Source organism: Chelonia mydas, chromosome 9 (assembly GCF_015237465.2).
Source record: "Chelonia mydas isolate rCheMyd1 chromosome 9, rCheMyd1.pri.v2, whole genome shotgun sequence".
Taxonomy (NCBI): domain Eukaryota; kingdom Metazoa; phylum Chordata; order Testudines; family Cheloniidae; genus Chelonia; species Chelonia mydas.
Genome location: NC_057855.1, coordinates 57,168,314 through 57,195,521, shown reverse-complemented (window position 1 = coordinate 57,195,521; position 27,208 = coordinate 57,168,314). Strand labels below are relative to the sequence as shown.

Sequence of the window (27,208 nt, the reverse complement as noted above, 5' to 3'; positions counted from 1 at the left end):
CACGTGTCTGTCCCCTGGATTTCAGTGTAGACATATGGTTACCTGCTCTGAACAGCTGGTTCTGCTGTCAGGTGCCTGGTCATATATCCATATGATGGGTAACTTACATTACTAAGGGATGCCCTTATATTTGAGATCAGAGCTGAGGTTACAGAAACGCAGCAGCTGGGTTATATGAAATGATTCATATTGTAACTCACACCTATGCTCTCCTGCCACTGAAGGATCTCAATGATTCTGGAATAATAATCATAATAATACCTAGCTCTTTTCATCCATAGATCTCAAAGCACTTTACAAAGGAGTCATGATCATTATCCCCATTGCACAGATGGGGAAAGTGAGACACAGGGAGGGGAAGTGACTTGGCCAAGGTCACCCAGCAGGCCAGTGGCAGAGCTGGGAAAAGAACCCAGATCTCCTAAATTGCAGTCTAGTGCTCTGTCCACTAGACTGCACTGCCTGAGAGGAAACAGCCTCATAAGTGCATAGGTCACTAACATATCCATGGCACCAGGTGCATAGTAGTGTAACAGCAACATTAAGAGCGAGGGAGTGTGTTATAAAGCATGACCACCCCATAGCACTCCCTTTTGCCCAAGCATGGCACTGCCAGCACTCCCTGCCTCAGTTTCCTTCCCTGAGGTGGATCTCCTCAGCTCTCCAACATAGGTCTATGCTGGAGATGTGGGGCTTGGCCCTCCAGCCGTGTCACAATGAACATGACCCCTTCCGGGGTAACAACAATCCAGCTAAAAGTCCCAACAAACAAAAAGGTTCTTCTGCCCTCCATGGGAGTCTTTTTAGCCTACTCTTTGCGTCCTGGTCCCAGCCCCTTTCTGGGTTATTTTGGTGTCTTCCCTGCTCCAACAGAGGGCACTCGGTCCCAGGCTGGTGCCCCTGGAGAACCCGGCCTTCTGCAAACCCTGGCTCATGGCCATACCACTCCCTGGGATTGCACATCCCAGACTGAGCTCTGTCAACCCTTTGATGAGGCCCACTGTCACCTGGCCCCCTGAGTCCTGCCCCCTCAGGCTGGGAAGCAGCAAATCCCTTATCGCACAGGTGGGGCTGGCCCCATCTCCCCAGAGTATCACATACCCTGTTCATGAGACAGAGGATTTGTTTTTGTTCTGGTTCTGTCTCTGTGGCCCTGAGCAAGGGCCCAGTCCTACAGAGTGCTGACCCCTTTTAAGACACTGGGAGTTAAAATTAATGAGCTCTGACAACAAAATCTATTGACGTTTTCTTAAATCCCCAATACATATGGTCAGTGACAGGGCTTTTGGCTACTGCCAGGGTTGCATTGGTGTCAGTGAAGGTAGAATTTGGCCCCAAAGGTTCAGATGTTTGCTTTGGATGAGCATCTAGCACATGTCTGCTCCTCCAGAGCCCACTCCTGGGCAAGGAGACTTGCAAGAACAAGCTTTCACGGTGCATTTCCAGTGCTTCTCTTTGGGTTGAGGCATGAGTTGTCCTTTCTGCAAAGAGCTTCTCCCAACCCTGATTGTAACAAGAACACAAAGAAGAATCATGCTCAGCCTGGCTACTGTGGCTCACTCTGGAATCTACCATCTCTGAACTCACCTAATATAGCTGCTGCCTACATACCGTGAGGCTCTAGGTTGGAGTTTGGCAGCAGCCATATGCCGGATACATGCACGCACAGGACGTGCAGCCACAGGACTCCGCTAGCTGGCTGAGAGCGCTGTCATGCCCACTGGCTGAGGCAGCAAGGGGGCAGGCCAGAGCTGGAGTCAAATGTGTGCATGGTGATGGGGTAGCGGCAGGTCAGACTGCATCAGAGGCAGCCAGGACAATGGTCAGAGCTTTCTGGGGGTCAGTAGGCGAAAGAGCCAAGCCCCAGCGCTGGGTCAGTGGGTTGGGGAGATGAGGTCAGGCAAGGCAACAAGGCAGGGTTGCGTGAGGCAGCAACCAGCAGACAATGGTATGTTGCTCAGACAGCTTCCTCTTCCTGTTGGGGCCTTTCTACAGTCCAGGTACCCAGTGAGAGTTCTCCTGTCCCTCCAATCAGGGGCCCGTAGGCCTTTAGCAATCAGGCTGTTGGTCAGGGAAGGGATTAAATGCATTGCTGGGCACAACAGCTAAGGCTGCCACCTGGTGGGCCTGGGTGCAGTACCAACGTCCTGCCCAGTCTTGCGTGGTAGTTGGCAGGCACACTGTGACCTCTGAGTATAAGTTTACATTCTGGCCAGAGCCATCCCAGATTATGAATAACCCCCTTCCTCTGTGATTCCCAGATGATGTCAGATGAGACGAGGTTTGTGCTGTTTTCGGTCTTTGATGAAAACCACAGCTGGTACCTGGAAGAAAATATACAGCGGTTCTGCACAGATGCAGCTACAGTGAACCCCCAGGATCCTGAATTCTATGCTTCAAATGTTATGCACAGTGAGTATCCCAGGGTGGGAGCTGTAAGTGAAGGACTGAAGGAAAAAACAGGATTATCCATACATAAGGACCTATCTGATTTATTGACTCAGCACAGTTATGGTAGATCAGTGTTAGCTGATACTAGCTAGCAATGAATGACCTGATCTTGGGTTCTTTCTTGATTGTAAGCTGGTCGTGACTGTCGTGATCTGGGCTCCTTCTGGAGCGGGAATGTGTTCAACACCTGCTTGTTGTCAGGGAATGAACTGAAGTCTTAACTGTATTGTCACACCCAACTAAAATATAAAAGGTTAGCCGTCATGTGAGACCAAAGCACTGATAAAACTTCTCACACCCCATGCCTCTTCCAGGTATTAATGGGTACGTCTTTGACAACCTGCACCTGAAACTTTGCCTGCATCAAGTGGTGTACTGGTATGTCTTAAGTGTCGGTGCCCAGACAGACTTCCTGTCTGTTTTCTTCTCTGGAAACACCTTCAAACACAACATGGTCTTTAAGGACACACTCACCCTCTTTCCACTTTCTGGAGAAACCGTCTTCATGAGCATGGAAAAGCCAGGTTAGTAACTTTAGTTGTTTTATAAATTACTTTGCCCAGCTGCTGTTTAGTATATGTTGACAAAGACAGGTCAGCATGTTCCGTTAGGAGCATTTTACGTGCATGACTGTAGGGATCAGCTAGAAAAATAACCAGCTTTATTAAGAGAAAAAGAGATAAATGAATCAAAACTCAACTGAAACTGCATGAGCAAGTAAATGGCAATTCCAGGTGCATCTGGTTCCTCACCCCCACTCACACTCCCCCTGCAACAGAGCTCTCCAGCTAGCTATCAAGTTACATCATCAGAACAAACTCTTACGGTGTGGCTATCTTACAGAAGTTTGCCACGTTTGAACATGGTTGTGAAGAATCAGCCTTGCTGGCCTGATGCTGACCATGACCTGGTGCCCAGTGTATAGATGAAGCAAAATCATATTCAGTATTGTGTGCTACCCACAGTCAAATCCTACACATTATAGATTCAGAGAAGGACCTCATCTCCAGTCTGTGAAACCTTTCTTGGGTGTGACCTGTTCCAGAGAAACAAGAGAGCAGAGCTGAGAAATACAAGACACGTTCACATTTTGTGCCTATTTTGGACATTAACGAATGATGTGAAGAATGCTGAGATATGTAATGTTATTGTGAAGTTACCCCTATAAAAACTCTAAATTTAAAAAATAGTTAAACTTTTAAACTTTTTTTTTTGAACAAGGAACTCAGAGTAATTCCCACAGTATTTTATTCAGGTGCCAGAGGCAGAAGCTGATTGGTCATTCCCAAAAGACTTTAAAAGAGCCACAATCTCTCTTTTGGCCACTCTAATTCCCCCCTTATGGAATGCAACAAGCACCCTTGTCAAGTTATTGACTTGAACTGGGACCATATAGAACATGGTTGCAACCCAGCTCCTGTAGTGGCACCAAACCTTTTATAAAGGGGGTCAAATGAGGTGTCTAAGACAAGGTTATGGTTTGCTGGTTATGATTATGCTGTCTATGTGTGTATCATTTTTGTAGTTAAAGTTATGAATATCGGCGCTATACTGTCTGTATTTCAAACTTGTGCTATGCTCCTGGGTGACACCCCAGATAAGTTGGTGTCAGCTCTGCCTAGCCTGCTTGATGTCCCATTAAGGACCATCAGCTATACAAATGACCCATTGAGAGAAGGCAGACACGCCTTGCGACTCAGCAAGGTATGCAGGGACATGCCTATGGAGAGAACTCTGAGGTTTTTCCAGGCCATGTCATGGACAGCTTGTCTTTGGAACAAAGAAAGAAAGACCACATGGCAAGAGAATATAAAAAGCTGCTGCAGCTCCTCCATCTTGTCTTCAGTCCTGCTTCATACCTCTGGAGGAACTTTACTACACTGAAGCTTTGAACCAAGGACTGAAAGACCCATCCAAGCTGTGGATGTTTTCCAGAGACTTGATTTATACCTGCAGGTTATTCCATCACTGCTGCAAGCCTGAACCAAAAACTTTGCCATTACCGTATGTAGTTGATTCCATTTAACCAATTCTTGCTCTCATCTATATCTTTTTCCTTTTATAAATAAACCTTTAGATTTTAGATTCTAAAGGATTGGCAACAGCATGATTTGTGAGTAAGATCTGATTTGCATATTGATCTGGGTCAGGGGCTTGATCCTTTGGGATCAAGAGAACCTTTTTTCTTTTACTGGGGTATTGGTTTTCATAACCATTTGTCCCCATAACAAGTGGTACTGGTGGTGATACTGGGAAACTGGAGTGTCTAAGGGAATTGCTTGTGACACTTGTGGTTAGCCAGTGGGGTAAAACCAAAGCCTTCTCTGTTTGGCTGGTTTGGTTTGCCTTGGTGTGCATAGAAACCCCAGCCTTGGACTGTAACTGCCCTGCTTTAAGCAATTTGTTCTGAATTGGCACTCTCAGTTGGGTCCCACCAGAACCAGCATCATTACAACCCTTAATTTGCCATCACTACTCCCTGAGCTGCAAAACTAGACTGTTCCACTCCTACAGAATCCCATGTGGGATGGGTGATGGGACGCAGAGCCTTCTTCCTCAAGGGGACTGGTTTGACATGGTAAATACTGTTACCATCTGTCAGGGTTCCCTCCCCACTCTGAACTCTAGGGTACAGATGTGGGGACCTGCATGAAAGATCCCCTAAGCTTATTTCTACCGGCTTAGGTTAAAAACTTCCCCAAGGCACAATTTGTTCCCGCTCCTTAGACGGTATTGCTACTAGCACCAAGTGAGTTAGACAAAGATTCAGGAAAAGGACCACTTGGAGTTCCTGTTTCCCCAAAATATCCCCCCCCCCAAGCACCCCCTTTCCTGGGGAGGCTTGAGAATAATATACCAACCAAATAGGTAAACAAGGTGAGCACAGAGCAGACCCTTGGGTTTTTAGGACACTAAAAACCAATCAGGTTCTTTAAAAAAGAGAACTTTTTTCTTTATAATAAAGTAAAAGAAGCACCTCTGTAAAATCAGGATGGAAGGTAATTTTACAGGGTAATTAGATTTAAACACAGGGGATTCCCCTCTAGGCAAAACTTTAAAGTTACAAAAAACAGGAATAAACCTCCCTGTTAGCATAGGGAAAATTCACAAGCTAAACCAGAAGATAATCTAATGCATTTCCTCGCTATTACGTACAATTTTGTAATCTTAGATGCTTATTTCAGGTAGGGTTTTAGGAGATGTTTTTTTCATGCCCTGGTTCCGGCTCTGTCCTGGAGAGAGCAACAAAGAGAGCCCAACAAAACCTCACCCCACAGATTTGAAAGGCTCTTCTTCCCTTATTGGTCCGGTACCAACCAGGTTATTTGAGCTTAATCATAGAATATCAGGGTTGGAAGGGACCTCAGGAGGTCACCTAGTCCAACCCCCTGCTCAAAGCGGGACTAAGCCCCATTTTTTGCCCCAGATCCCTAAATGGCCCCCTTAAGGATTGAACTCACAACCTTGGCTGTAGCAGGCCAATGCTCAAACCACTGAGCTATCCCTCCCCTTACAGGTGGAGGAAGGATTTTATGCTACCCTTAGCTGTATGTTTATGACACCATCTAATGGTGATCTGCTGTCCTATGTGAAGTGCCCAGATGGCTTCAGTCCCATTTCTAGTGGCAATAAAAAGCTACCCTCAGCACTAGCCTCCTTGGTGGCCATCTGAGCACAGAGACAAATGACTCAGGCCTTGATCCACGAGGGAGGAGCTCTGTCTGTGCACAGCCTCATTGACTTCCCTGGGACTATGCAAGGGTGTAAGAATCTGCCCACATAGACCTGGCAAGATCAGGGCCTAAATGAGCTGGAAAGAATGAACATACCTTTCCCTTCTAGGGGCGCCTCTCTGGGATACATTGACAAGGACAGTGTGGAAGAAGCATATGCTGCCTCTGCCTATACTGTATCTTGTCTATAATAAATACAGGCCTTCAATTCCCAGGGCTGTCAATCTGGCACCTTTCACCCCCATCAAATGTACTTAAAACTGTATTAAAAATGGTTTAAAAAATACATCTGGACTGAGTCATGGTAGACAAGGTTTCACCATCAGGGGGTGCTGTTTCTATTCAATAATTTGTTTGTTTCTTGTCAAAGTGATCTGCACATTATTCTTTTTAAAATTAGGCTTGTGCCTTCCCGCCCCCCCCCCCTTATCATTTATAGAGAAGGCCTTGAAGTTTTTAAAGTCAGCTATGGTTTCTGCTGGTTTTGCAAGGCCAGCATCATTAACTGTTTCACTGCTGATCGTTTTAGCAGAATTTCAGCTTTTCTGTAGTTGTGGGCAGAGCCTAGGTAGATTACCACCACATTTTTACCGGTATGAGTCATGCCATTGCATGACACTGCAGGGAGATCAGCCCAGCATAGCACATGTCCACAGATTTAAATTTTAAAAGGCTGCACGAATGTTGGGTGCTGCCTTTTAAAAACTCAGAACAAATCTTACTGACAATATGTCTGGCTGGAGAACAGACTATATTTTAGTGCCCAGTTGAGATTTTAAGTGTTTTTGTTCTGTTATAATGCATGCAAATCTTTCCATATACGCTCTGTCAAGTTTGTTCCAGCCTCCCAACCCAGTTCCCAAATGATAGTGAATCCCAACGTGCTGGGCCTGTGGCTTTCTGCTGGTGTCAAGAAAAATCACTCAAAGCGAGGGATGGAAACACTGCTGGGAACAGTTCTGTGGAATGAGCCTAATTCTGTCTGGTGCATCTCGGCGCTGCAGTCCAGTTTCCTCCATATACACTGACAGATGAAATGTATCTGCTGAGCTGTTAAAATAGAAGTCACTGAACAGCTTGAATGTAGTAACTATAATCCCCATCATGGATCATGGCTGAGATTGCCAAAGCCACACCAAGGTTCCATTGGAATGAATGCCAATCCAGTGTCCACATCCTGTAGGCAACTAGTCAGATCTCAGCCCACATATTTAACTCAATCGTTTAATCTCAGAATTTACCTGCTGGCCTTTCTTCGTCCTCATCCCTAACCTGCCTGTCACACTCGCTGGGTCAGACACTCCCAGAGGAGTCTAGTCACAGAGTTTTATGGGAGTTGGGTTAGGCCTGTTATGATGCTAGTGTGCTGTGCAATCAATGACAGCTGCCCTTGAGCTTTTTCCTGTTTCTGATTTGAAACAGCCACATGGGCACTGGCAACTCAGAGTTGTGCTTGTGGCTTTAACCCTTGGCCCTTTGTCCACCCTGGGGAGAGTAAGAAAGTGGCATAACTGTATTTATGTAAGTGAATTTAGAACGAGTGAATGGCACCAGCCTATTTGGTGACCAGGATGAGCACAGCCCCCGAAAGCAAGAGAAGGCCCTGTCTTCTCTAGTGAAGGGGGGAGGGGGAACCCAGAAATCAACAGTTCATGGGGAGAATTATCTAAACCTAGATTATTGTTGATATATCCAGTCTTGACAGTTCAGAGTTGACCAGGCAGGAATGAGCTGGTCAGAGCAGAGGGGTGGGAAGAGGGGCGTTGTGATAGAGGGGCTTTGATGTCTTTTACTTTGAGCAGGAGAGAAATGGTGACTGGGACTCAAGAGATCAGCATGTGCAGAAGACATTCTGCACCACAGATTCAAAGGCCCTCCTGCAGAACATAGGCCAGAGAACTGCCACATAATATTCCTGTTTGAACTAGAGCAGATCTTTTAGAAAAACTGACCGTCTTGATTTAAAAATTGCCAGTGATGGAGAATCCACTGCCACCCATGGACAACAAACCAAGTATTGGCTCTTCTGAGATTTGTGAACTCAGATGACTGGATTCAAAATCCAGAATGGTGACCATTATACCATAGAACCAGTATAGCGTATCTGACAGCACCAACCAAACCTTTGATGGGTTGATTCTGGAATCCCACTGGCACTTACATGTAAAGTTGCAGCCATTTTATTGGCCACTTCATAGCTACTCTCCACTGAAGCCATTGTGGGGACATACCAGGTAAAGGTGATGGTACCAGGGATGCATTCAATTCATTAGGTGTGTTAGGGAGCATTAAAGCAGATAAAAATCCTTGCCAGGGATAATTCTAAACACTGCCAGAAATGTTGCAGCACATGGAGACATGCATGACAGGTGAACCCAGTGTGTGATAGATTTCAGTGGGAGTGGAAACAAGAATGTAATTGGCTTATGTCGGAAGCATTCTTAAAATACAGAACTTGCTAATGAGGGAGCACCAGCTGGGTGATAACTCTTGAAATTTCCTGGTATGTTGAACTAATGCTGTTCTTTTGTCCTTTTCTGGGATAGGCGTATGGATGCTGGCATGCCTGAATCCTGACTTCAGAGACAGAGGAATGTGGGCAAAGTTCACAGTCTCTGAATGTAACACTGATCCAGAACTGTATTCCTATGGGGAAGATTATGATTTGATACCGGAATACTTGACAAATGAGGCCAATGGCCTTCAACCTAGGGGCTTCCCCAAGAATAAGAGATGGCGCAGGCTGTGTCTGAGGAAGCATCATAATGTCACCTCTCCCAAAAAGGAAACAGAGACGCTTAACCCGCAGCTAACACTCTGCTTGAGAAAATCCAGCCAGCCCCTCAAATTCAATAACAGACTTCAAAACAGCAGGAATAATTCCATGGACCCCTCTTTCAACAGCACATCAGTGCTGTCCGATCTACATGGCCTTTCACTATCTTCTCAAACAGAGTCTAACTTTGAGCCAGTATCTTATGATTCCTTCTCAGAAGAGGCAGGTTTGTCAGAAATGATCAGCCCTGACCAAGAATTTGGACACCCGTCTCCTGAAGGAAACTCAACAAGCTTAAGTGACATAGTCCATCATAACACACGCTCAGCCAGCGCTGCAGCAGCTGGCTCATATCCAGAAGGAGATGCTCTCTTCTTTGGAAAGCGTAGACCAATTCAAGCTGTAGAGATGGTTAAAGAGAATTTAGAGCTGCACAAGTCAGTGGACAATGTAATGTTCCAACCAACTGCTCCATTAGCCAGCTTAGAAAAATTTCTTAAAGGGAATATTACTTTGGCACAATTAAAAGAGTCAGCACGTGTGATGGGCCATCAGGAACCTTCCTTTAATGCTGAAGAAACTGGTCTTCAAGGGAATGATAGTTCACTGCAACTGAATGACTCAAAACATGATTCTAGGTTTCAAGAAAGGATTCCATTAGATGAAGAAATGCCTCTAGAATTGAATATTACATCTTTAAAGCCACACATACCACTGAATGATACAATAACTACAGATAACACTTTCCTTAAAGGGAATAGTACTTCAGCATCATTAGACAAGTTAGCAGATAACACACGTATACGTGACATCACCTATGTGAACAATGGGAAAGCATTTCTTAAAAGCAATGGTGCACCGATTAGGTTAGAAAATGACACCAGGCTTCAAGAAGAGGCTTCGCTGGGCTTTTATGAAACTTCTCAAGAAGGAAAGTTAAATAGCCCAGCACATGATACCATGCTTCAAGAGAACACATCCACTACAAATGGAGACGTATTCTTTGAAAAGACTGTAGAGAAGTCTTCAAATGATACAGGAATTCAAAGGACCCCTGCACCACATCAGGAAGATCTTCTCCTTGGTAGGACTAACGTATCGCTGTTAGATATCAATGATACAGCAGATCTGAGGCTTGCAGGAAACCATCCATTGGACCATGAGACAAGGAGTGTTACATCACTAGGACAGGATAAATCTGGTGATGGCCTGGGTCTTTCAAATGTAGAACATTCCTTGTCTGCAGAAAGTAGCATCAGGCTAGCCCCAGATAAACTTACCAATGGTACAAGGCTTCTAGAAACAACATTTCTGGGCCGCAATGACATTTTTGCCACCAGCTATGTTACTACACAAGAAAGCGATGAATTAATATTGGGGGAAAAGTTTCAAGAAGCTACAGAAAACGAAGAAATGTCTGAAATGGAGAATGTTGACTTACTCAAATTAAATGTTATGGCCAACGAGAGGAAGCTCGAAAAGGCCCCTTTACAAAGCAGCAAGGACACATTTCTGAAACACAAGGTTACTGTGCTAAGTTTAGATGGGCCAACAAATGAAGACAACAGCTTATTAGATAATGAGGAAGTTTATCTCAACGGGAAAGTGCCTCCAGCAGAGCTAGTGGACTTGATAAATGGTACACATCTCCTGGAGGCCAATTCATCAGACAAAGAAGGAACACTCCATAAAAGTAAGAGAATGGAGCTGGACTCGGACAGCCAGACCCCTGGAAAGCTAGTGCAAAGGACAGCTTTCAAGCCCTGTGATCAAAACTCTCAGGGATGCAGCACTCATGTAAAAAAGAGGTCCCTGGAATCACATGGAACTTCACTGGAAGAAACACAGGTGCAGCAAGGACTGGAGGATAAAGCCAGAGCATTGAAGGGAAGGCAGAGCTCTGGTAAACATACAGGAGGAACTGGAGATGTGCTCAGAGCCACTATCAAGATAATCTACAATGACAGAGCAAACCACCTTGCTGCTAGGCCACTCTTGGTAGACACAACAGCAAGAGATCATGGAGCAACTGGCACTGATAACCCCACAGGATACATTAGGGGTGTGTCAGCCTCTCTTCCATCAAGCCCTAGCCTGGCGGATGCACTATCATACCCTGCCAGCAGTCATGAGCCACCAGCAGTAGAGGGACACCAGGACAACCAAGGTGAAAGTGTTACAGCTCAGAGAGGAGGTAACTCCTTTCTGAAGGTGGAAGAGTCAGAGGAGGAGAAAACTAGTACTACCTCTGCCTATTCAAGTGAGAAAACTACCAAAGAGGAACAGGAGGTAGGAACTGAGGCAGACACAAAGCCCACTGCATCAGCAGTAGAGCGAACAACAAGTATGGTCCCCATCTCAACACAGGTTGTGGGGCAAGTGAGTGGAATTAAGACACCTGCAGTAACTGCAATGCAGCGTAAAAGGGGTGTTGATTGGGAGGCACATTTGAGCTTGCAGCCCAAGGGAAATGTGACAGATGGGGAAGTGAGCACCTTGGACCAGCTGGAGCTGAAGGAAATGTGGATCTTCAGTAAACTGCAGCAGGATATTGAATCTAGTGCTGTTAAGGACCAAGTATTAGGAACTGAATCTAGGGATTTTCCAGCAAGCAAAGAGGTCTCAGAGATCCTGACAAAACGGGCCTCCAAAGAAAACTATCCACTTCCCCAAGATGGCGTGGCTCTCAACCAGACTCTTAAAGGGGACCAATGGAAGCTGAAGCACAGCCAGCAAGAAAATCAAGTGTTTAAAGAAGAAGATGCCATTCCCCTCTCAGGTAGTAAAATACAGACACCAGAATGGAAGGAGGTGGTGCAGGGGGTAGATGGGACACAGAGCAGCAGGGAAAGCATCAGCAAAGCAAAGAACAGGAGCTCCTCTCCTGGATCCGAAGAATATTTTGACACCTCTGGAGAACCCAATGCCCTAAACAACATGGTCAAGTCCAACATCTCAATGCCCCAGAAGGAAAAATCAGACTATGACGACTACAGCAAACCCGAGAGAGACACTGACGAGTTTGACATCTATGGGGAGGAGAACCAAGATTTGCGCACCTTCACTGGGAGGGTCCAGCAGTATTTCATTGCAGCTGTCGAGGTGCTGTGGGAATATGAGAGCCAGAGACCCCAGCACTTTCTAAAATTGAAGTAAGTTTTACCAGACACATCCTTCCCCTTCCACGAGACATCTTTCCCACCCTACTGATTGCTTTCCCTTCTATAGAGCAGCATGGATGAACAGACAAGGCTTAGATCAGTGGTTCTCAAACTTTTGTACTGGTGACCGCTTTCACATAGCAAGCCTCTGAGTGTGACCCCCCCTTATAAATTAAAAACACTTTTTAATATATTTAACACCATTATAAATGCTGGAGGCAAAGCAGGGTTTGGGAGGGAGGCCGATAGCTTGTGACCCCCCATGTAGTAAGCTTGAGACCTCCTGAGGGGTCCCTACCCCCAGTTTGAGAACCACGGACTTAGATCCATCCAGGGTACAGGCCTCACCACGAGACAGACATTGAATTCCAGCCCAGCCTGTCCTACTTACAGCGCTCCACCCCAGTAGAGTCTTGTCTTCCTCTTGAGTCCTTGATCTTCCTTCGAAGTGTAGCAGCCCAGCTGGCAGCAGTCAACTGAGCTGTGCCCTGCTACTCCACTGTGTTGAGGAGTTCAGGTCCTCCCTAGCTTGATCTCAAAGATTCTGGCTCTAATGTGTCCTCCCAGTGGTTTGCAATATCAGTTTGCCTTACCAGGTGAGGGGCAGGAGTTGGAGCCACAGACTTAGTCATTGGCTTCCTATAGACCTGGCAGTGCTAAGGAGATGTAGGAGAGGAATGACCAACATCTTGGTCTGTGGTTAGTCCCCTACTTGACAGTTTGTCCACACTGCTGGGGGACTCCAAAGGGACCATCGTCCGTGAAGCGCTGTGTGGCTGCTGAGCTGGCCACAGCCACGTCCAAAATAATCAACTCAGAGGAGGAGCCAGCGAGATGAAGATAGGGGCACTCTCAGATACCTCCTCTGCTCTCAGTCTGAGTGCTACCCCACTTGGATTGCTCTCCAGCATGGCTATGAGCACTAAACACTAAGAATCTAGAGAGGGTCCAAGACAGCAAAGGCTGGAGCTTCTGTAAGTACCTGGCTGTACCTCAGCCCCTGGGCTTCTGAATGGGGTCCAGTCAAAGAAGAGCTGCACCAGAGAGACTATGCCAACATGTAGAGCTCCGTGCTGATACAATTTGTATCCGCAAAACAGTCCGTGGATATAAAGCGGATATCCACAGATTTGCAGGGCTCTACCAATATGTCTTGGCAGCTACATAGATCTCTCTGTCACAGTCAGCTCATGCTTTGCCTCTTGAAGGCCAGTCGGAGCCCTTTGGTGGCTCCTGGCTTGGCTCTACATTCAGACTCTCTGCCTGAGCAGGTATGTAGCTTGAGATCACGATGCCAACCGAGGTGCTCATTTGGGGCGTTAGCAGAGGGACTAGAGCGGTGATAGGAGTTGGGGTGATGAGAGGCATTAGAGCCCAGACTCCAATGTCCATGCCTCAAGCCTTCCACTCAGTGAGCATGGCTGGTGCCTTCCCACAGGATGTGGTCCTTTCTTGTTCTTGCAGAGGCCCAAGTAGGGGCTGGAGGAAGCCCTTCCAGCGATACAAGAAAGTGGTTTTCCGAGGGTACCTGGACAACTCTTTCACCCAGCCGCTGGCACGTGGGGAGCTGGACGAACACTTGGGAATCCTAGGGCCATACATCAGGGCGGAAGTTGATGATGTTATAATGGTGAGTCAGACTGAAAAGGAAAATCCCCATTTCCTTAAAAGGAGTTAGGACGTTCCCAGTGCAAAGCTGCCCCTCTAGTTCTAGGTGGGTCTTCCTGCTACCTCTTGTGCTGGGACCCGTTAGCACTAAAGGCCTGTCTTATACCATAGGCTGCAGTTAGAAAACTGCCAACTAAGGGCCATGGCTGAGATCTGTCACATTCACTTGACTCCCTTGTGGTTCCTTGGGTATGTTGTCTCTCATTGCACTGACAATGCAAGGATATTCTGTGGGGAATTATTATTTATGCTAACACCATCCCAGCTCCCTAAGGTGTTCAGGCACCTAACTCCCATTGATCAGCACCTAGATAGCTGTGAGGAGCTGGGCTGTGGTACCTAGAGGCCCCCGCTGAGATCAGGGCCCCTTTGTGCTGCTGAGAGCGAGAGATGGTCCCTGCTCCAAAGAGCTCACAATGCACATAGACAAAGGCTGAGAGGGGAAACTGAGGTACAGAGCAGGGAAGTGGCTCAGCCAAGATCATTTAGCAGGTCCAAGTCACAGATGAGGGTCTCCTCATCACAAAAGCAGTCTCTGTAGAAATACCACATGGCACTTCTGGGAAAGAGCCTCTGAAAATGCAGAAGGAGGTGGGAAGGGAAGAAAGCTAACTGGGATTCAGAATGGCTCCCACGGGAGACACACGAGTCCCCAAGTTCAATCAGGCTCTGATTCATCCTCCCTAAAGAGCAGGAGACCAAACTGAGGAACTGTGTATAAACTCAGGCCTTATAGAATCATAGATTATCAGGGTTGGAAGGGACCTCAGGAGGTCATCTAGTCCAAATCCCTGCTCAAAGCAGGGCCAATCCACAATTTTTGCCCCAGATCCCTAAATGGCCCCCTCAAGGACTGAGCTCACAACCCTTAGCAGGCCAATGCTCAAACCACTAAGCTATCCCTCCCCCCCATGGCAAACTGCATCGGTTTAATAGATTGCTAAACCTTTCTATTTAATGCAGACTCCTGTGTGGACACTCTTATTTTGGTTTGAGAGGGGCCTGTTTCAGTTTAGCAGCTCCTTGTCCCAACTGGACTCAAGCTAAAACCAAATAACAGCATCCACAAAAGAGTTTGAAACTGGATCAGCTTCAGTTCACACCTTAGGCTAAACAGTACAATTTGCTCATGCAGACAAGGCCTCTTTTCCCACACAGCTCCAGCTGAGCTGGGTGATAGTGTGAGTTTGGCTGGGCAGTGTGCACAGCTGGGACTCAGGCTGGGGTCCATTCTTGCTGACCGGCTGAAACTGAGTCCAAAGATACACCCCAGTCCAGTGTGGATTGGACCTGTACTCATCATATGTATCAAGGAAGAGGGAAGTTCTTAGCATATGTAACCCTTCTGCCAGGTGGAGCCAGCAGCAACCAGGTGTGTGCCAGGTTCAGTATCTAGGGGTTCCTTTTCAACAATACAACAAAGAACCATCTCAAGCCCCCACCCGTTTCCTGGGACAATTACACAACACCCCCTGGGCACCTTTAAGAGGAAATACTTCCTGTCTCATAAGCACAGACTCTGAGTGTAGCAAAAACTTTTAATAAAAGGAGGGAAGTAACTCAGCCTTAATTTGGGAAAACCCCACAACTAGGGTTCATAAACATAAACCATGAGCAAAAGACCCACCTCCAAGTAAGTTGGGCAGTGTCCTTTTTCCCTCAGGTTCTCAAGTCCAGCAACCCAAAAGTCCCTTTAACATGCTCGTCCCTTCTCTGCACCCCACTCAAGTTGCTGTCTTTTGGCCAGTGCAGCCTCAGAGTTCAGAGGTTCATCTGCAGAGTTTACCTCCCACCCTGGGTGGAAGGGGGGATAAGGAGGCACCTTACACGCTCCGCTGCTCAGGCACTCGCTTGTCACCCTGCTAGCCAATTGCCACACCTCTCTGCAGGGCTTTGCTCTGGTCCTCTCTGCCAGCCACACTGCTGGCTGCTTTCCATGCCTCTCCACCAGTCACCCAGCTGGCCACTCACCAAGATATCTTCAGGGCCCACCACTTAACACAGCTCTCAGTGATTTCAGCTGTTAGCAGGAGGGCATCACTGCTGGTGCACACTGGGCAGTCTTTAGAGACACTGTCCCAAAGTAGGTCTAATACTTAGACCTAGGTATCAGTGATTTCAGCTCTGTAGCACATAATAAAACTCTCAACTGAGTCTAAATTAGCTCTTTTATTATACCAGGGAGAAAAAAAGGGTCAAGTGGTGCTTAGGACGTTTAAACAAGACCCACACCACCAAATACAAGTACCTCTCACCACCCTTTCTCAACTCCTTGGGCTTTGGAAGCCATGTTCCCTGCCTAGCAAGTGCTGTTGAGTTGAGAGTGAGTCCTTTATTACTCCTGCCCCAATAACAAGGAGACTGGGGATCCAACACCAGCCACAAGTGATCATTTGGACAAGCAATCATAGAAGATTAGGGTTGGAAGAGACCTCAGGAGGTCATCTAGTCCATGATCACATCATGCTGAGCACCTAGGCAGGGTGGGTGTGTCCATGCAAATGAGATCAGCTCCTGAAGTCCTTTTCCACAGCTCACCACTAAATGTCAGGGGAGAGTTCATTCAGACTCTGTTTACACATACAATAGGGGGTGGCACAACCCTGAACTGGGGAGGAAGAAAAGACCAGATAATATGGACTCAGAAGGCTGGAGCTGGGGGAAAAGGCAATGGCAAGGACTGGCCTGTGTTTGACTGACACTGTGGAGAAAACACACATCTTGCCCATAAAAACACATGTACCTTTCCCAGCAACTCCAGTGAGGGATGCACAAGCAGAACTGACGCTAGGATCTGTCTCACTGAGCTTCACTAAAGAACAACAGCAGGAAGGGTATCGGGCATAGCCAGTGCCCCACCCAGGGAAGGAGTGTAGGCAGGGCCCCAGCTCCAAGTTTTCCCCCCACAAGGAATGTAACCCTTCTCTTTGCTTCTTTCCCTCCACGGTGCAGGTTAGCTTCAAGAACCTAGCTTCCCGGCCTTACTCCTTCCATTCCAACCTCCTGCCCTACCAAGGAGGCCTGGGGGAAAACAGCACACCCAGCCAGGAAGCCGTGCAGCCTGGCGAGCTCCGCGAATACTCCTGGAAGGTGCTGCCCCAGATGGCACCCACTGTCAATGAGTTTGACTGCAAGGCTTGGGCTTACTTCTCCAGCGTTAACCTGGTAGGTGGGAACCATTTATGAGAAACCTGTTGGTCTCTCTGCTAGCCATCTCTGCCCTCAGCTGCCTCTCAACCAGAATCCCAGCTCCCCTGTTCCATGCAGACCCAACGGGATTGGTGCCTGGGACACTACTGCATAGGATATTTCTGTGACACATTGATGGGGGCTTTCATCAGGCCATTTGTGAATGGGTCCGAGAGTGTATAGAAATAGAAATGTAGGGATGGAAGGGACCTCGACAGGTCATCAAGTCCAGGCCCCTGTAGGACCAAGGAACTCTAGATCAGGTGTTAGTTCAACCTGGTCTTAAAGACCTCCAGTGATGGGGATCCCACAACCTCCCATGGGGGCCTGTTCCAGAGCTTAATCACCCTGAGAGTTAGAAAGCTTTTCCTACCACCTGGATAAGTCTCATTTCACAGGCCAGATCCTCAGCCCCTCTCTGGCTGCTTGTGGGACCCAGAGGTACAAAACTGCCCCTGCCTTGGTGATGCCTTAGGCAGTGCAGAGCCACTCAGGGGGGATGTCTGGGGCATCGTTATGCCCTGGCAGTCTGTGATGTGACTGGCCCCATGCAGGCTATGGATAGAACAGCCATCAGACTTAAAAATCTAGTCCTTCTCAGCCACAGACTGACTAATGCTCACAACATCCTGTACCGTTGTCCAAAGTGTTTCAGGTGGGGCAACTGAGGCACAGCAGGATTAAGTGACTTGCCCGAGGTCAGGCACTGCGTCAGCAGCAGAGCTGGGAAGGGAACCCAGCGAGTCAGAACTACAAATCAAATCAGAGCAATTCTAAGTGTGCATTCCTCCCCCATGTCAGATTGAGATCAGAGAGGAAGGGGGCTTCTGCCCCCTTCTGAAACCCAGCATGCCTCTCCAACTCCCAGCACCAGTGTCAGGCTCTGCACACACCTTGCTCCTCTCATTTTTGGCTTTTCAGCTGTGAGCTGGGAGCATTCATAGCCAAGGCCTCTTCCCCTGTCTGTCTAGTCTGAGGCCACACATGCTGCTGGAGTTGTGGTTGGCACTCACAGGGCGGTGCTGGAGTCTGACAGGCACAGAGAGAGCTGCCCTGGGACGAAGCACACGCTTCCAAAGTCCTGCCTGACGGTGGTTAATGTTGTTCTGAGTAGCCACATTGTGGCATTGTGGATGGGGTGGAAGTTAGGAGTGGACTCTACATTCCCATTACACTCTGGTTATTTTCCCCTCCTAGGAGAAGGATCTGCACTCTGGCCTGGTTGGGCCACTGCTTATCTGCCGCCCCGGCATCTTGAGCCCTGCCTTCGGGAGGCAGCTGGCGGTGCAGGAGTTCTCTCTGCTCTTCACTATCTTTGATGAGACCAAAAGCTGGTACCTCGCCGAGAACATGGAGAGGAACTGCCCACCCCTCTGCCAGATCCAGCCAGACGATCCTGATTTTAGAAGAAGCAGCTGCTTCCCTGGTAAGAGCTCCAGCTCCTCTCCCCTCCCTACCCAGCCATCCCACATAGAAGGGAAACTCTGTAGGGTCTGCTGTTAGAGCAGAGCTTCAGATCAAGGGCTTCAGAATTCCCTTCCTTGCCCATCCCCTGGGTAACAGCAAGAGTGACCTCAGCCCACTCCAGCATGGCTACTGCTGTCTGCAGACTTTGAACCTCTCCCCTGCCACAGCATGTCCCAAGTGTGCTCTTCTCCTCCAGCTATCAACGGCTACGTGATGGACGCACTGCCTGGGCTGGTGATGGCTCAGCACCAAAGGGTGCGATGGTACCTGCTGAATGTGGGCGGCACTGAGGACATCCACTCAGTCTATTTTCATGGGCAACTGTTTGCCATTAGGACGAACCATGAGTATCGAATGGGAGTCTACAACCTCTATCCCGGTAAGAGTTGACCCAGGTGCTGGGAGCTAACCTGTCTCCTGGAGAGGACTGATGCAGGAGAAGCAGGCATGCCAGCAGCCTAGCTCCAAAGAGTGCCCACCTAGCTTAGCGCAGCTGATGCACTCTGATTAGGGTGGACATGGCATCAACCTGACATCAAAGGGTAGCTAAATAGACGAGTGCCTCTCAGCCTGAGAAATAGCCCTGGACCAACACTGCCTCAAATAGTTGGATCCAAATGGCCATTAGCTAGTGACGCCTTACTGGCTTTGAAGAGTCTTGTTCTGTTTGTCCAGCACTTCGCACAATGAGCTCCTTGTCCGTGACTAGGGCTCCTAGGAATGAGTGGTGGAAGTGTCCTAAAAGTGGGGCGGGCCACAGGTCCCCAAACCATGGCCCCATCCCAGAGCTGCACTACCCCCAGGCCCAGCCCCTGCACCGGCCCTTCCCACCCGAAGCTCTGCCCTTGCACCACCCATTCCCCCCGAAGCCCCACCCTCACACAGTCCCTTCTCCATGAGCCCCTGCCCTCACACTGCCCCCTCCCCTGCACTGCCTCTTCCCCCAAGACCCTAGCCCACACTCACTCCTCTCCACCACCTTGCCCCTGTTGCTCAGCTCTACGGCTGGTAAAAAGTGATGGGGCCATGGCCCCCTGGCTCTCCCATTCCAGTGCCCCTGCTCCTAAGTGCAAAGTAATACAAACAATTCATATTTTTGTTAATTATTATTATCAAATTCAAGTGCATTTATTGGGCCAAACTCATTCCTGTCTAACGGTACCGGCTTTGATGAAGTTACACCAGGGAACAATTTGACCCAGTCAGTGTGCTGTTAAGGCTCAGGAAGCAGCCTGGCACCCATACCCACCTTGGGCAGTACTTTACTCTATGAGTAGTCCAGTGCAATTGGCATCATGGCGGCACAATCTGCCCTCAGCATGAGTGAAGCAGGAGTGGGTGTAGCCACCACAGGCTTCTCTTTTAACCGCTAGAAATAAATAATCCTTTGTTCTGCCCTCCCTCCCCTTCTTCTCACCCAGGTGTCTTTGGAACGGTGGAAATGCGCCCCTCCCACCCGGGGATCTGGCGGGTGGAATGCGAGGTTGGAGAGCACCAGCAGGCTGGAATGAGCGCCCTGTTCCTTGTGTATGACCCGAGTGAGTGACTCTTTTCCTTGTTCTACAGTTGCCTTCACTGACTCTTCATTCAGCTCCCGAGAATTTCATGTTAGACAGCTGGGGGCAGCATTTTCACAGGTGCAGAAGTACCCGCCTAAGGCACTCTGGAGAACAGGGCTCAGGCTCCTCCGGTTGTTAGAGAGCTTATTCCTTCACTCTCCCACTTCCCTGGTCCTTCTCGCATGAACAGAGAGCAACAATACCCGAAGTCCAAAGGTGCAAACAATTCGATGTTTATTGGGGTGAACTTCCAGCAAGCTTAAATACAAGTTCCTTTTCCTTATTTTCGAATCCCAACTTACTTCCTGTTTGCCCCTAATTTATATAGTAATATTCTTAGCTATACCTTAACCAATCATTCTACTGAAATTTAACTAACCAATCCTAACATATTGTAACATGATTAGCTAACCAATTATATCCCACCACCTTAATTAGATTACACCCAGCAAAATTAATTATACAGCAGACAGGAACAATCACAGAACCAGACAGAGATTATACAGACAAACAATAGCAAAGTGGGAAAACAATACAGAAGTGAGGATTTCACATCCCAGCTATTGATAAGTGAGTTCTTGCCAGACAGGATGCTATCAAACTAAGTTTCCTTTTACATTTTCTAGGCACTTCCCTTTCTTTGGAGGTGATAGGAATTATCAGGACAGGATTGTATTCAGGACAGGATTGTATTCCTAACAGCCCAATAGCACCTTCTTTCAATGTGGCTAGTTTGGAATGTGAGGATGTGACTGTTCGCTTCCTGGCTTATGGCTGCCTCTGCTGCTTAGCCAAAGGCCTTAGCCTAAGAACAGGGCCTCAAACTGTCACAGTAAGAGAAGGCCCTTACACCAGCAGACAGTGATTTTGATTCTTTCTTTTATACCTCTAGAACTAGCCAAGTAATAAGAATACCCCTAAATTCTTAAAGTACAGGCCTTTACAGACAGGCCTGAATATCTATATCCTAACACCGGTCACTTAGGTGCTTTTGAAAATTTTACCCTCATGGCCCTCAAACTTGGACACACCGGTTTTCACCCTCAGTCAGCTCTGGGCGAATGAGAGTTACAGCGCTGAACAATCGAACCACCTGACCAAGCCTACGGAAGAGACAGCAGGATAGCTAACTGCCATCATTCACACCTGCAGTGAATTACACCCCCATCTAAGAGGGGGCATGTGACTGTGGGTGCAAAACTGGAGGCCGGCTTGAACCACCTTGAAAAATTTGCCCCCAGCAGCCTGATTTTCAAACCCTAAGACGCTATGGGCCACGCACAAAAATGTGCATACTCTTATCATCACGCCTGCATGCGCCCACCCAACTGGCTAACGGAATAGGGAAATACCCATTTGTAGATCGGTAAACTGAGGCACAAAGAGGCAACGTGACTTGCCAAGGGTCACAGAGGCTGGCCACAGGTGGTCATGTTCAGCAACACTCTTTACCATGTAAAGTGGTGCAAAATCTGTTGGGAATTGCAGTAAAATCTTTGCCAGCTCAAGAGTGTAAATCAGTTTCCACCTCATTTTAAATACTAGTTTCAAAACAGAAGGAAAGGATTGATTTGTTATACTTAAGAGAATCATAGAATCACAAGGGTCATCTAGTCTAACCTTCTGCCAAGATGTAGGATAGTTGGCTTTACATAGTAAAGGTCTTTTTCCTCTTCTTAAAGGAGCATTAAATGTGAGCCAGAAAAGCTTTGTTTAAAGATAAATTAAAAAGCCGCTTAAGATTCAAAATCCACTTTTTACTAGAAAGGGCTTGACGTGAAAAGACAGTGTCAAGTACTATGATTTTTTAAGAGTCTAAGTTATAATGGAAATAAACAGCCCAGTGCTCCACAGATCAGCAAAGGGACTTTAAAAAATAGGAGGTGTCAGCCAAGATGTTCTTAGAAACATGAAGATTTGTGTTTAAAAGACACTGCCTAGCAACACAGGCCTGGGAGCCAGACATCAGTACACAGAAGAGACATTTGTCAACACAGCTGTCACACCAGTGACCCAAAGAGAGGAGATGTATCAGAGGACTCTCTGAGAGGCGGCTGTGAATTGTAATATATACCATCCCGGATTGGCTTATAAACCAATAATAAAAGCTGATATCACCCGCAAGCGTCAAAATTAGGAACAAGGGTCTGTAAGGGCAGATTTAAAAATTTGCAAAGAATTTTTTAAAATGCTAGAAAATCAACTCCTGCCTTACTTACATGCCAGTACCTGAGTTCAGGCTTTTGGAGTCCTCCTGTGATAGCTGTAGCAGTTAGGGTCACTAACAGCTAAGGCTGGATGGAGGTGTTCTCTCATTTTGCAGCTCTTGCTATATTTAGGATTGTCCCTACGGTGCTAGCAAAAAAACAGGGTTCATGGTTCTATCTCCCCTTTAAAGCGAGTTTAAGATCTCTGACACTATGTTTAAATTCAACACCTGTCAAAACTTCCAGGAGAGACTTGTCATGTCACTGCACTGTGATGCCTCTTGACATCTGCACTGCACAGTGACTATTAATACAATTGATCTGCAGCATCGCATCGTCACATGGCGACATTGTAGCACAATGAAGTGGCATTGGCTCTAAGGATATTGCCATCCTGGGATGCTTTCAATACCCTTGCTGCGCAGGGTGGTAGGTCACAGATAGCAGGACCTGGTCAGAACTGAGATGGGGGGGGAACTTGGCCATTTGAATTCTCCAGTGTTGGCACAAGCCGTTGTCTGTCTTGGTTCATGTGGGTCCCCACATCCTGAGTTTCAATTTGGAATCCAGGTTTCAGTGAATCAAGAAGTTCAATGATGCTCAACTGAATCTGCCAAGTTGGCCTGGTTCCTAGTTGAAACTACTAGGTATCATGTGATTTACTCTCCAGATCTTGAACGGCCCACCCCCAAAGCCTAGCAGTGGCTGGAAACTTGGCCCAGGTTCACACGAAGCCCCACAGAACTTGGTGCACCTTTCAGCAAGCCTGGCCTGACCTCTGGGTTGGTAACAAGCCCACACTTGTCCTGGGTTGTGGGTTTGTTCTGAAAGGCTGGCCCAGCACTAACTGAGCGCCCTTATGGCAGGTGATGTCACCTGAGTACAATGGCCACCAGCCCCAGGGAAGGCTCCAAGGCAGTGCTGCGTGGGCTCCCTGGCTGCTGTGCCAAACCAGACTTGGGAACCTAACTCAGCGTCCAAGACTGAAGGCTCACCTAGGCCTTAGCTTCAAAGGCCAAATGAAATAGCCCATAAATCTTTTTTCCTCTCTCTTCCCCTTTGTTGCAGAGTGCCAGAACCCTGTTGGCCTAGCTTCCGGGAATATTGCGGATGCTCAGATCACAGCTTCAGGGCAGTATGGTGAGTGCTGGACTTTTTGGCCTTGTGACCAGGAAGAAGGTCAAGTTTTCATCAGGCTTAGCCAACACATGCTGGCAAGGCCTGACCTACTTAATCAACTTTCCTAGTCGAGACAAAGCCTTTTTTATGGAGTCGTTCCTGCTTCCCGCCGGATACCATCCCGGCATTGAAGGAGTTGTGGAGGGAGCAGACGGGCTGGCAAAGGCCATACCATTGGCTCTGAGGGCCCAGCTCTAGAATGCCTTCTTCCCTGGGCCCATTCAACTGGGTTTCAAACCCTTTCTTGATTCCTAGAGGCCTCAACATGCTGCATTGCTTTGCCTTGGTGATTTTATCCCTTGCCTTCTATGCCTGGGATGATTCCATTGTAACCACAGTTAGATGAGGCATCTGCAATAGACTGGTGCCTTAAAACATCCTTGCTGTTTAGTTCACTACTTCATCTCAAGTTCAGCTCTCCCTGCCTGCGGTGGCCAGCGAACACCTCTTCTGTCAGCTGAGAGCAACCTCCTCCAGCCCCCAGAGGAGTCCAGTGGGAATCCATTTTTTAGCCATTGTTATAGCAGAAGTGTGGCCAAGATGCTTTTTTCTCTACACAAGAAGATATGGCCCCTTACAGTCCAGACAGCATGTGATACACAGGGAGACCCTGTCCCTTGGCAGGATGGTGACCACTGTTAAAGAGAGGGTAAACGGGAGAAGTAGGTCTCTGTCACACAAGGATGCCTGAGTGGGGTTACCCAGACTCTGTGTTTCTCTGTCTTTTTAATCTGAGCCCAGATTTTACCAGCGCAGAGCTCTCTGATACCTGCACTTCCCATCTGACAGTGAACCAGGTCTGAACAGTGAGGGGCAGGCAGACAGGCCCACTGAGGGACGTGCTCTGACTCTGCTGCTGGTGCTGTAGTCATCACACCTGTCTGTCCATGTCAGTGAGTGAACTCACCCAATGGCTTCCTCATCTCTCTTGTGTTCTTCCACAGGTCAATGGGCGCCTAGGCTGGCCCGGTTAGATCATTCTGGGTCTGTCAATGCTTGGAGCACTGACAGCGGCAACTCCTGGATTCAGGTAGGTTTCACTTAGGGAGGAAGGAGACATTGTTAAGTGAAATTAATAGTAGCCTCTGATGCCTGCAGGCACCAGCCATTTGCGCTGTGGATGAGCTACAGAAAGAGGCAGTGAGCAATTCAGTCTGGGCAAGCCCCTCAGTTTATCCACCACCACATCTACAGTGCCCTCAGGCTATTCAGGCCATTGCCAGACTGGGATGTTTCACCCCTCCCTCCAAACTCCCTACACACACACACACAAGCACACCCCTCCAAACCCCCTACACGCACAGACACACATACACACTCACTCACCCCTCCAAACCCCCTACACGCACACACACGCCCCTCCAAACCCCTACACACATACACACAAACGCCCCTTCCAAGCCCCCTCCACACATACACACACATGCACGCACCCCTCCGAACCTCCTATACACACACACGCACCCCTCCAAACCCCCTACACACACGGATATACACCCATCCCTCCAAACCCCCTCCACACACACACACACACACACACACACACACACACACATGCCCCCTCCACACATACATACACATGCATGCACCCCTCCAAACCCCCTACACACACACACACCCACATGCACCCCTCTAACTCCCTACACACACACACACACACACACACACACCCCTCCAAACCCCCTACACACATGCATATACATCCATCTGTCCAAACCCCCTCCACACACACACACGCCCCCTCCACACATACACACACATGCACGCACCCCTCCAAATCCCCTACACACACACACACACACCCCTCCAAACCCCCTACACACACACACACACTCCGCTCCAAACCCCCTCCACACATACACACCCACATGCACCCCTCCAAACCCCCTACACACACACACACACACACCCCCCTCCAAACCCCCTACACACACATAGACACACACCCCTCCAAACCCCCTCCACACACACACACGCACACTTTTCCCTGCAGGTTCAGGTTACCCTTTTCCCCACTTGTCCCCTCCTGCCAGACTCTGTGCCCCCATTCTGACCTCAATGTCTGGTGCCGCATGTTCTGCACCCTCTGGAGCTAACCTCAGTGCCCCCAGACGGGTCTGCTGCTGGAGTGAGAAATAGCACATGACTCCCAGTGCCTCAGAAAGGGTCCCCTCCCCCTGCCTACTCCCTCCCTGCACCTTGTGCCTAGCATCTCACCCGCAGGCTGGTGAAGTCAGTAGTATCTGCCTCCCTCGGATGGAGAAAACAAGAATATTTCATGTTGCACAGAGAGAAAAATAGCAGATTCCCTTTTGGTGAGAAGTTTCCTATTAATGAACAGAACAGATGAGCTGCCCTCCATGTTTATTTTTAATGTGGATTTTCCTGCATTGATGTAACATGCATAACAGTGGTTAAGTGGTGCACTGTAACATTGCAACCCTCAAAGTGGATTCTCAGCTCAAACTGCTGTGTGTGAGGATGCTAGCCCTAAGAATGGGAGCAATCCCCCAGCTTTAATAGTTAAAATCTTGACAAGTATTGTAGCCAGCCTTGCTTTAGTCAGCACTAATCATCCCCGATTCACATAAACACCAGATCAACCCTCACATGTAAACAGGAATCATAGAATATCGGGGTCAGAAGGTCATCTAGTCCAACCCCCTGCTTAAAGCAGGACTAATCCCCAATTTTTGGCCCAGGTCCCTAAATGGCCCCCTCAAGGATTGAGCTCACAACCCTGGATTTAGCAGGCTAATGTTCAAACCACTGAGCTATCCCTCCCCCTGGTATCCTGTCTCCAACAGTGACCAGTACCAGCTGCTTCATAGGAAGGTGCAAAATCCCCTACCAGACAGCTTTGGAATAACCTAGCCATAAGGGAAGAATCTTCCTGACCCTTATCAGTTAGGGGTTGACTTGTGCCCTGAAGTCTCAAAGTTGATATTCCTTATACTATTTTATCCCATCTAATATAACTTTGGGTATTCTTATTATTAATATAAATGTCTAATCCTTTTATCAATCCTGCTACACACTTGGACTCCATCGTATCTTGTGGCAATGAGTTCCAAAGGTTAATGATCGACTGTTTCCTTTTACCAGTGTTAAATTCATCCCTTTTCAATTGCATTGAGTGCCCAAAACTATTCTGTGAAAATGTGAAGGGAAATGTAAACCCACAAAAGTCACTGTCATGTTAAGATAATTATAACAAAGCAAATAAAACTGTAATGTGCCAGCACAGTGTCTGTGATAATCTCCTGACAATACACACACAATAATAATACTCTTATAGCATGCTCCATCCAAGGATCTCAGAATGCTTCACAAATAATCATTCAACCTTTTAGCAACCCTGTATATTATCCCTACTGTATGGATGGGGAAACCGAGGCTTGAAGTGACTTGCCTATGGTTACTCGCAGGTTTGGTAGAGCATGAGTCCTGAGTCGCTTCCCTGTTTTTTTAAACCCAAAGACCATGTCCCCTCCCTTTGAGGCTCCTCTTTCCCCAAAAGCGGTAGTAATCTTTGGTCCATTCAACCCATACTGGTGGGTGTGATTTTCCTAATGCTGGTTAATATCCGTGCTGGCTGTGAGAGACTGGGGCCACTGGGGCTGCAGGTGCATGTAGAGAGGTAGATTGGCACATTTCTTAGGGGCTGTCAGTGCCATTGCAGAAGGTTGTTTTGGTTTGAGTAGCAGAGGGGAAGATGATGAGAGGGTGGACTGAGGTCTCCCAGTGGCCCCTGCAATCACTGATGGTGTGGGATACCCCAGCCTGGTCCTGACAAATTATCCTTGCTCAATGAGCC

The 27,208-nt window shown here is 47.9% G+C and overlaps 1 protein-coding gene across 2 annotated transcripts in view; it reads left to right on the top strand.

The window, feature by feature from the left end:
* F8 (coagulation factor VIII) overlaps positions 1-27,208 on the top strand; it is a 79,786-nt gene that overhangs the window by 41,192 nt on the left and 11,386 nt on the right. For both annotated transcript variants that reach the window (XM_007056233.4, XM_043522509.1), the window contains exons 12-21: positions 2,262-2,412; positions 2,766-2,975; positions 8,732-12,113; positions 13,587-13,752; positions 16,743-16,955; positions 18,177-18,405; positions 18,643-18,825; positions 19,868-19,984; positions 23,281-23,352; positions 24,336-24,421. In XM_007056233.4, the coding sequence (XP_007056295.2) occupies positions 2,262-2,412; positions 2,766-2,975; positions 8,732-12,113; positions 13,587-13,752; positions 16,743-16,955; positions 18,177-18,405; positions 18,643-18,825; positions 19,868-19,984; positions 23,281-23,352; positions 24,336-24,421 (4,809 nt within the window). The remainder of the gene's footprint in view (positions 1-2,261; positions 2,413-2,765; positions 2,976-8,731; positions 12,114-13,586; positions 13,753-16,742; positions 16,956-18,176; positions 18,406-18,642; positions 18,826-19,867; positions 19,985-23,280; positions 23,353-24,335; positions 24,422-27,208) is intronic.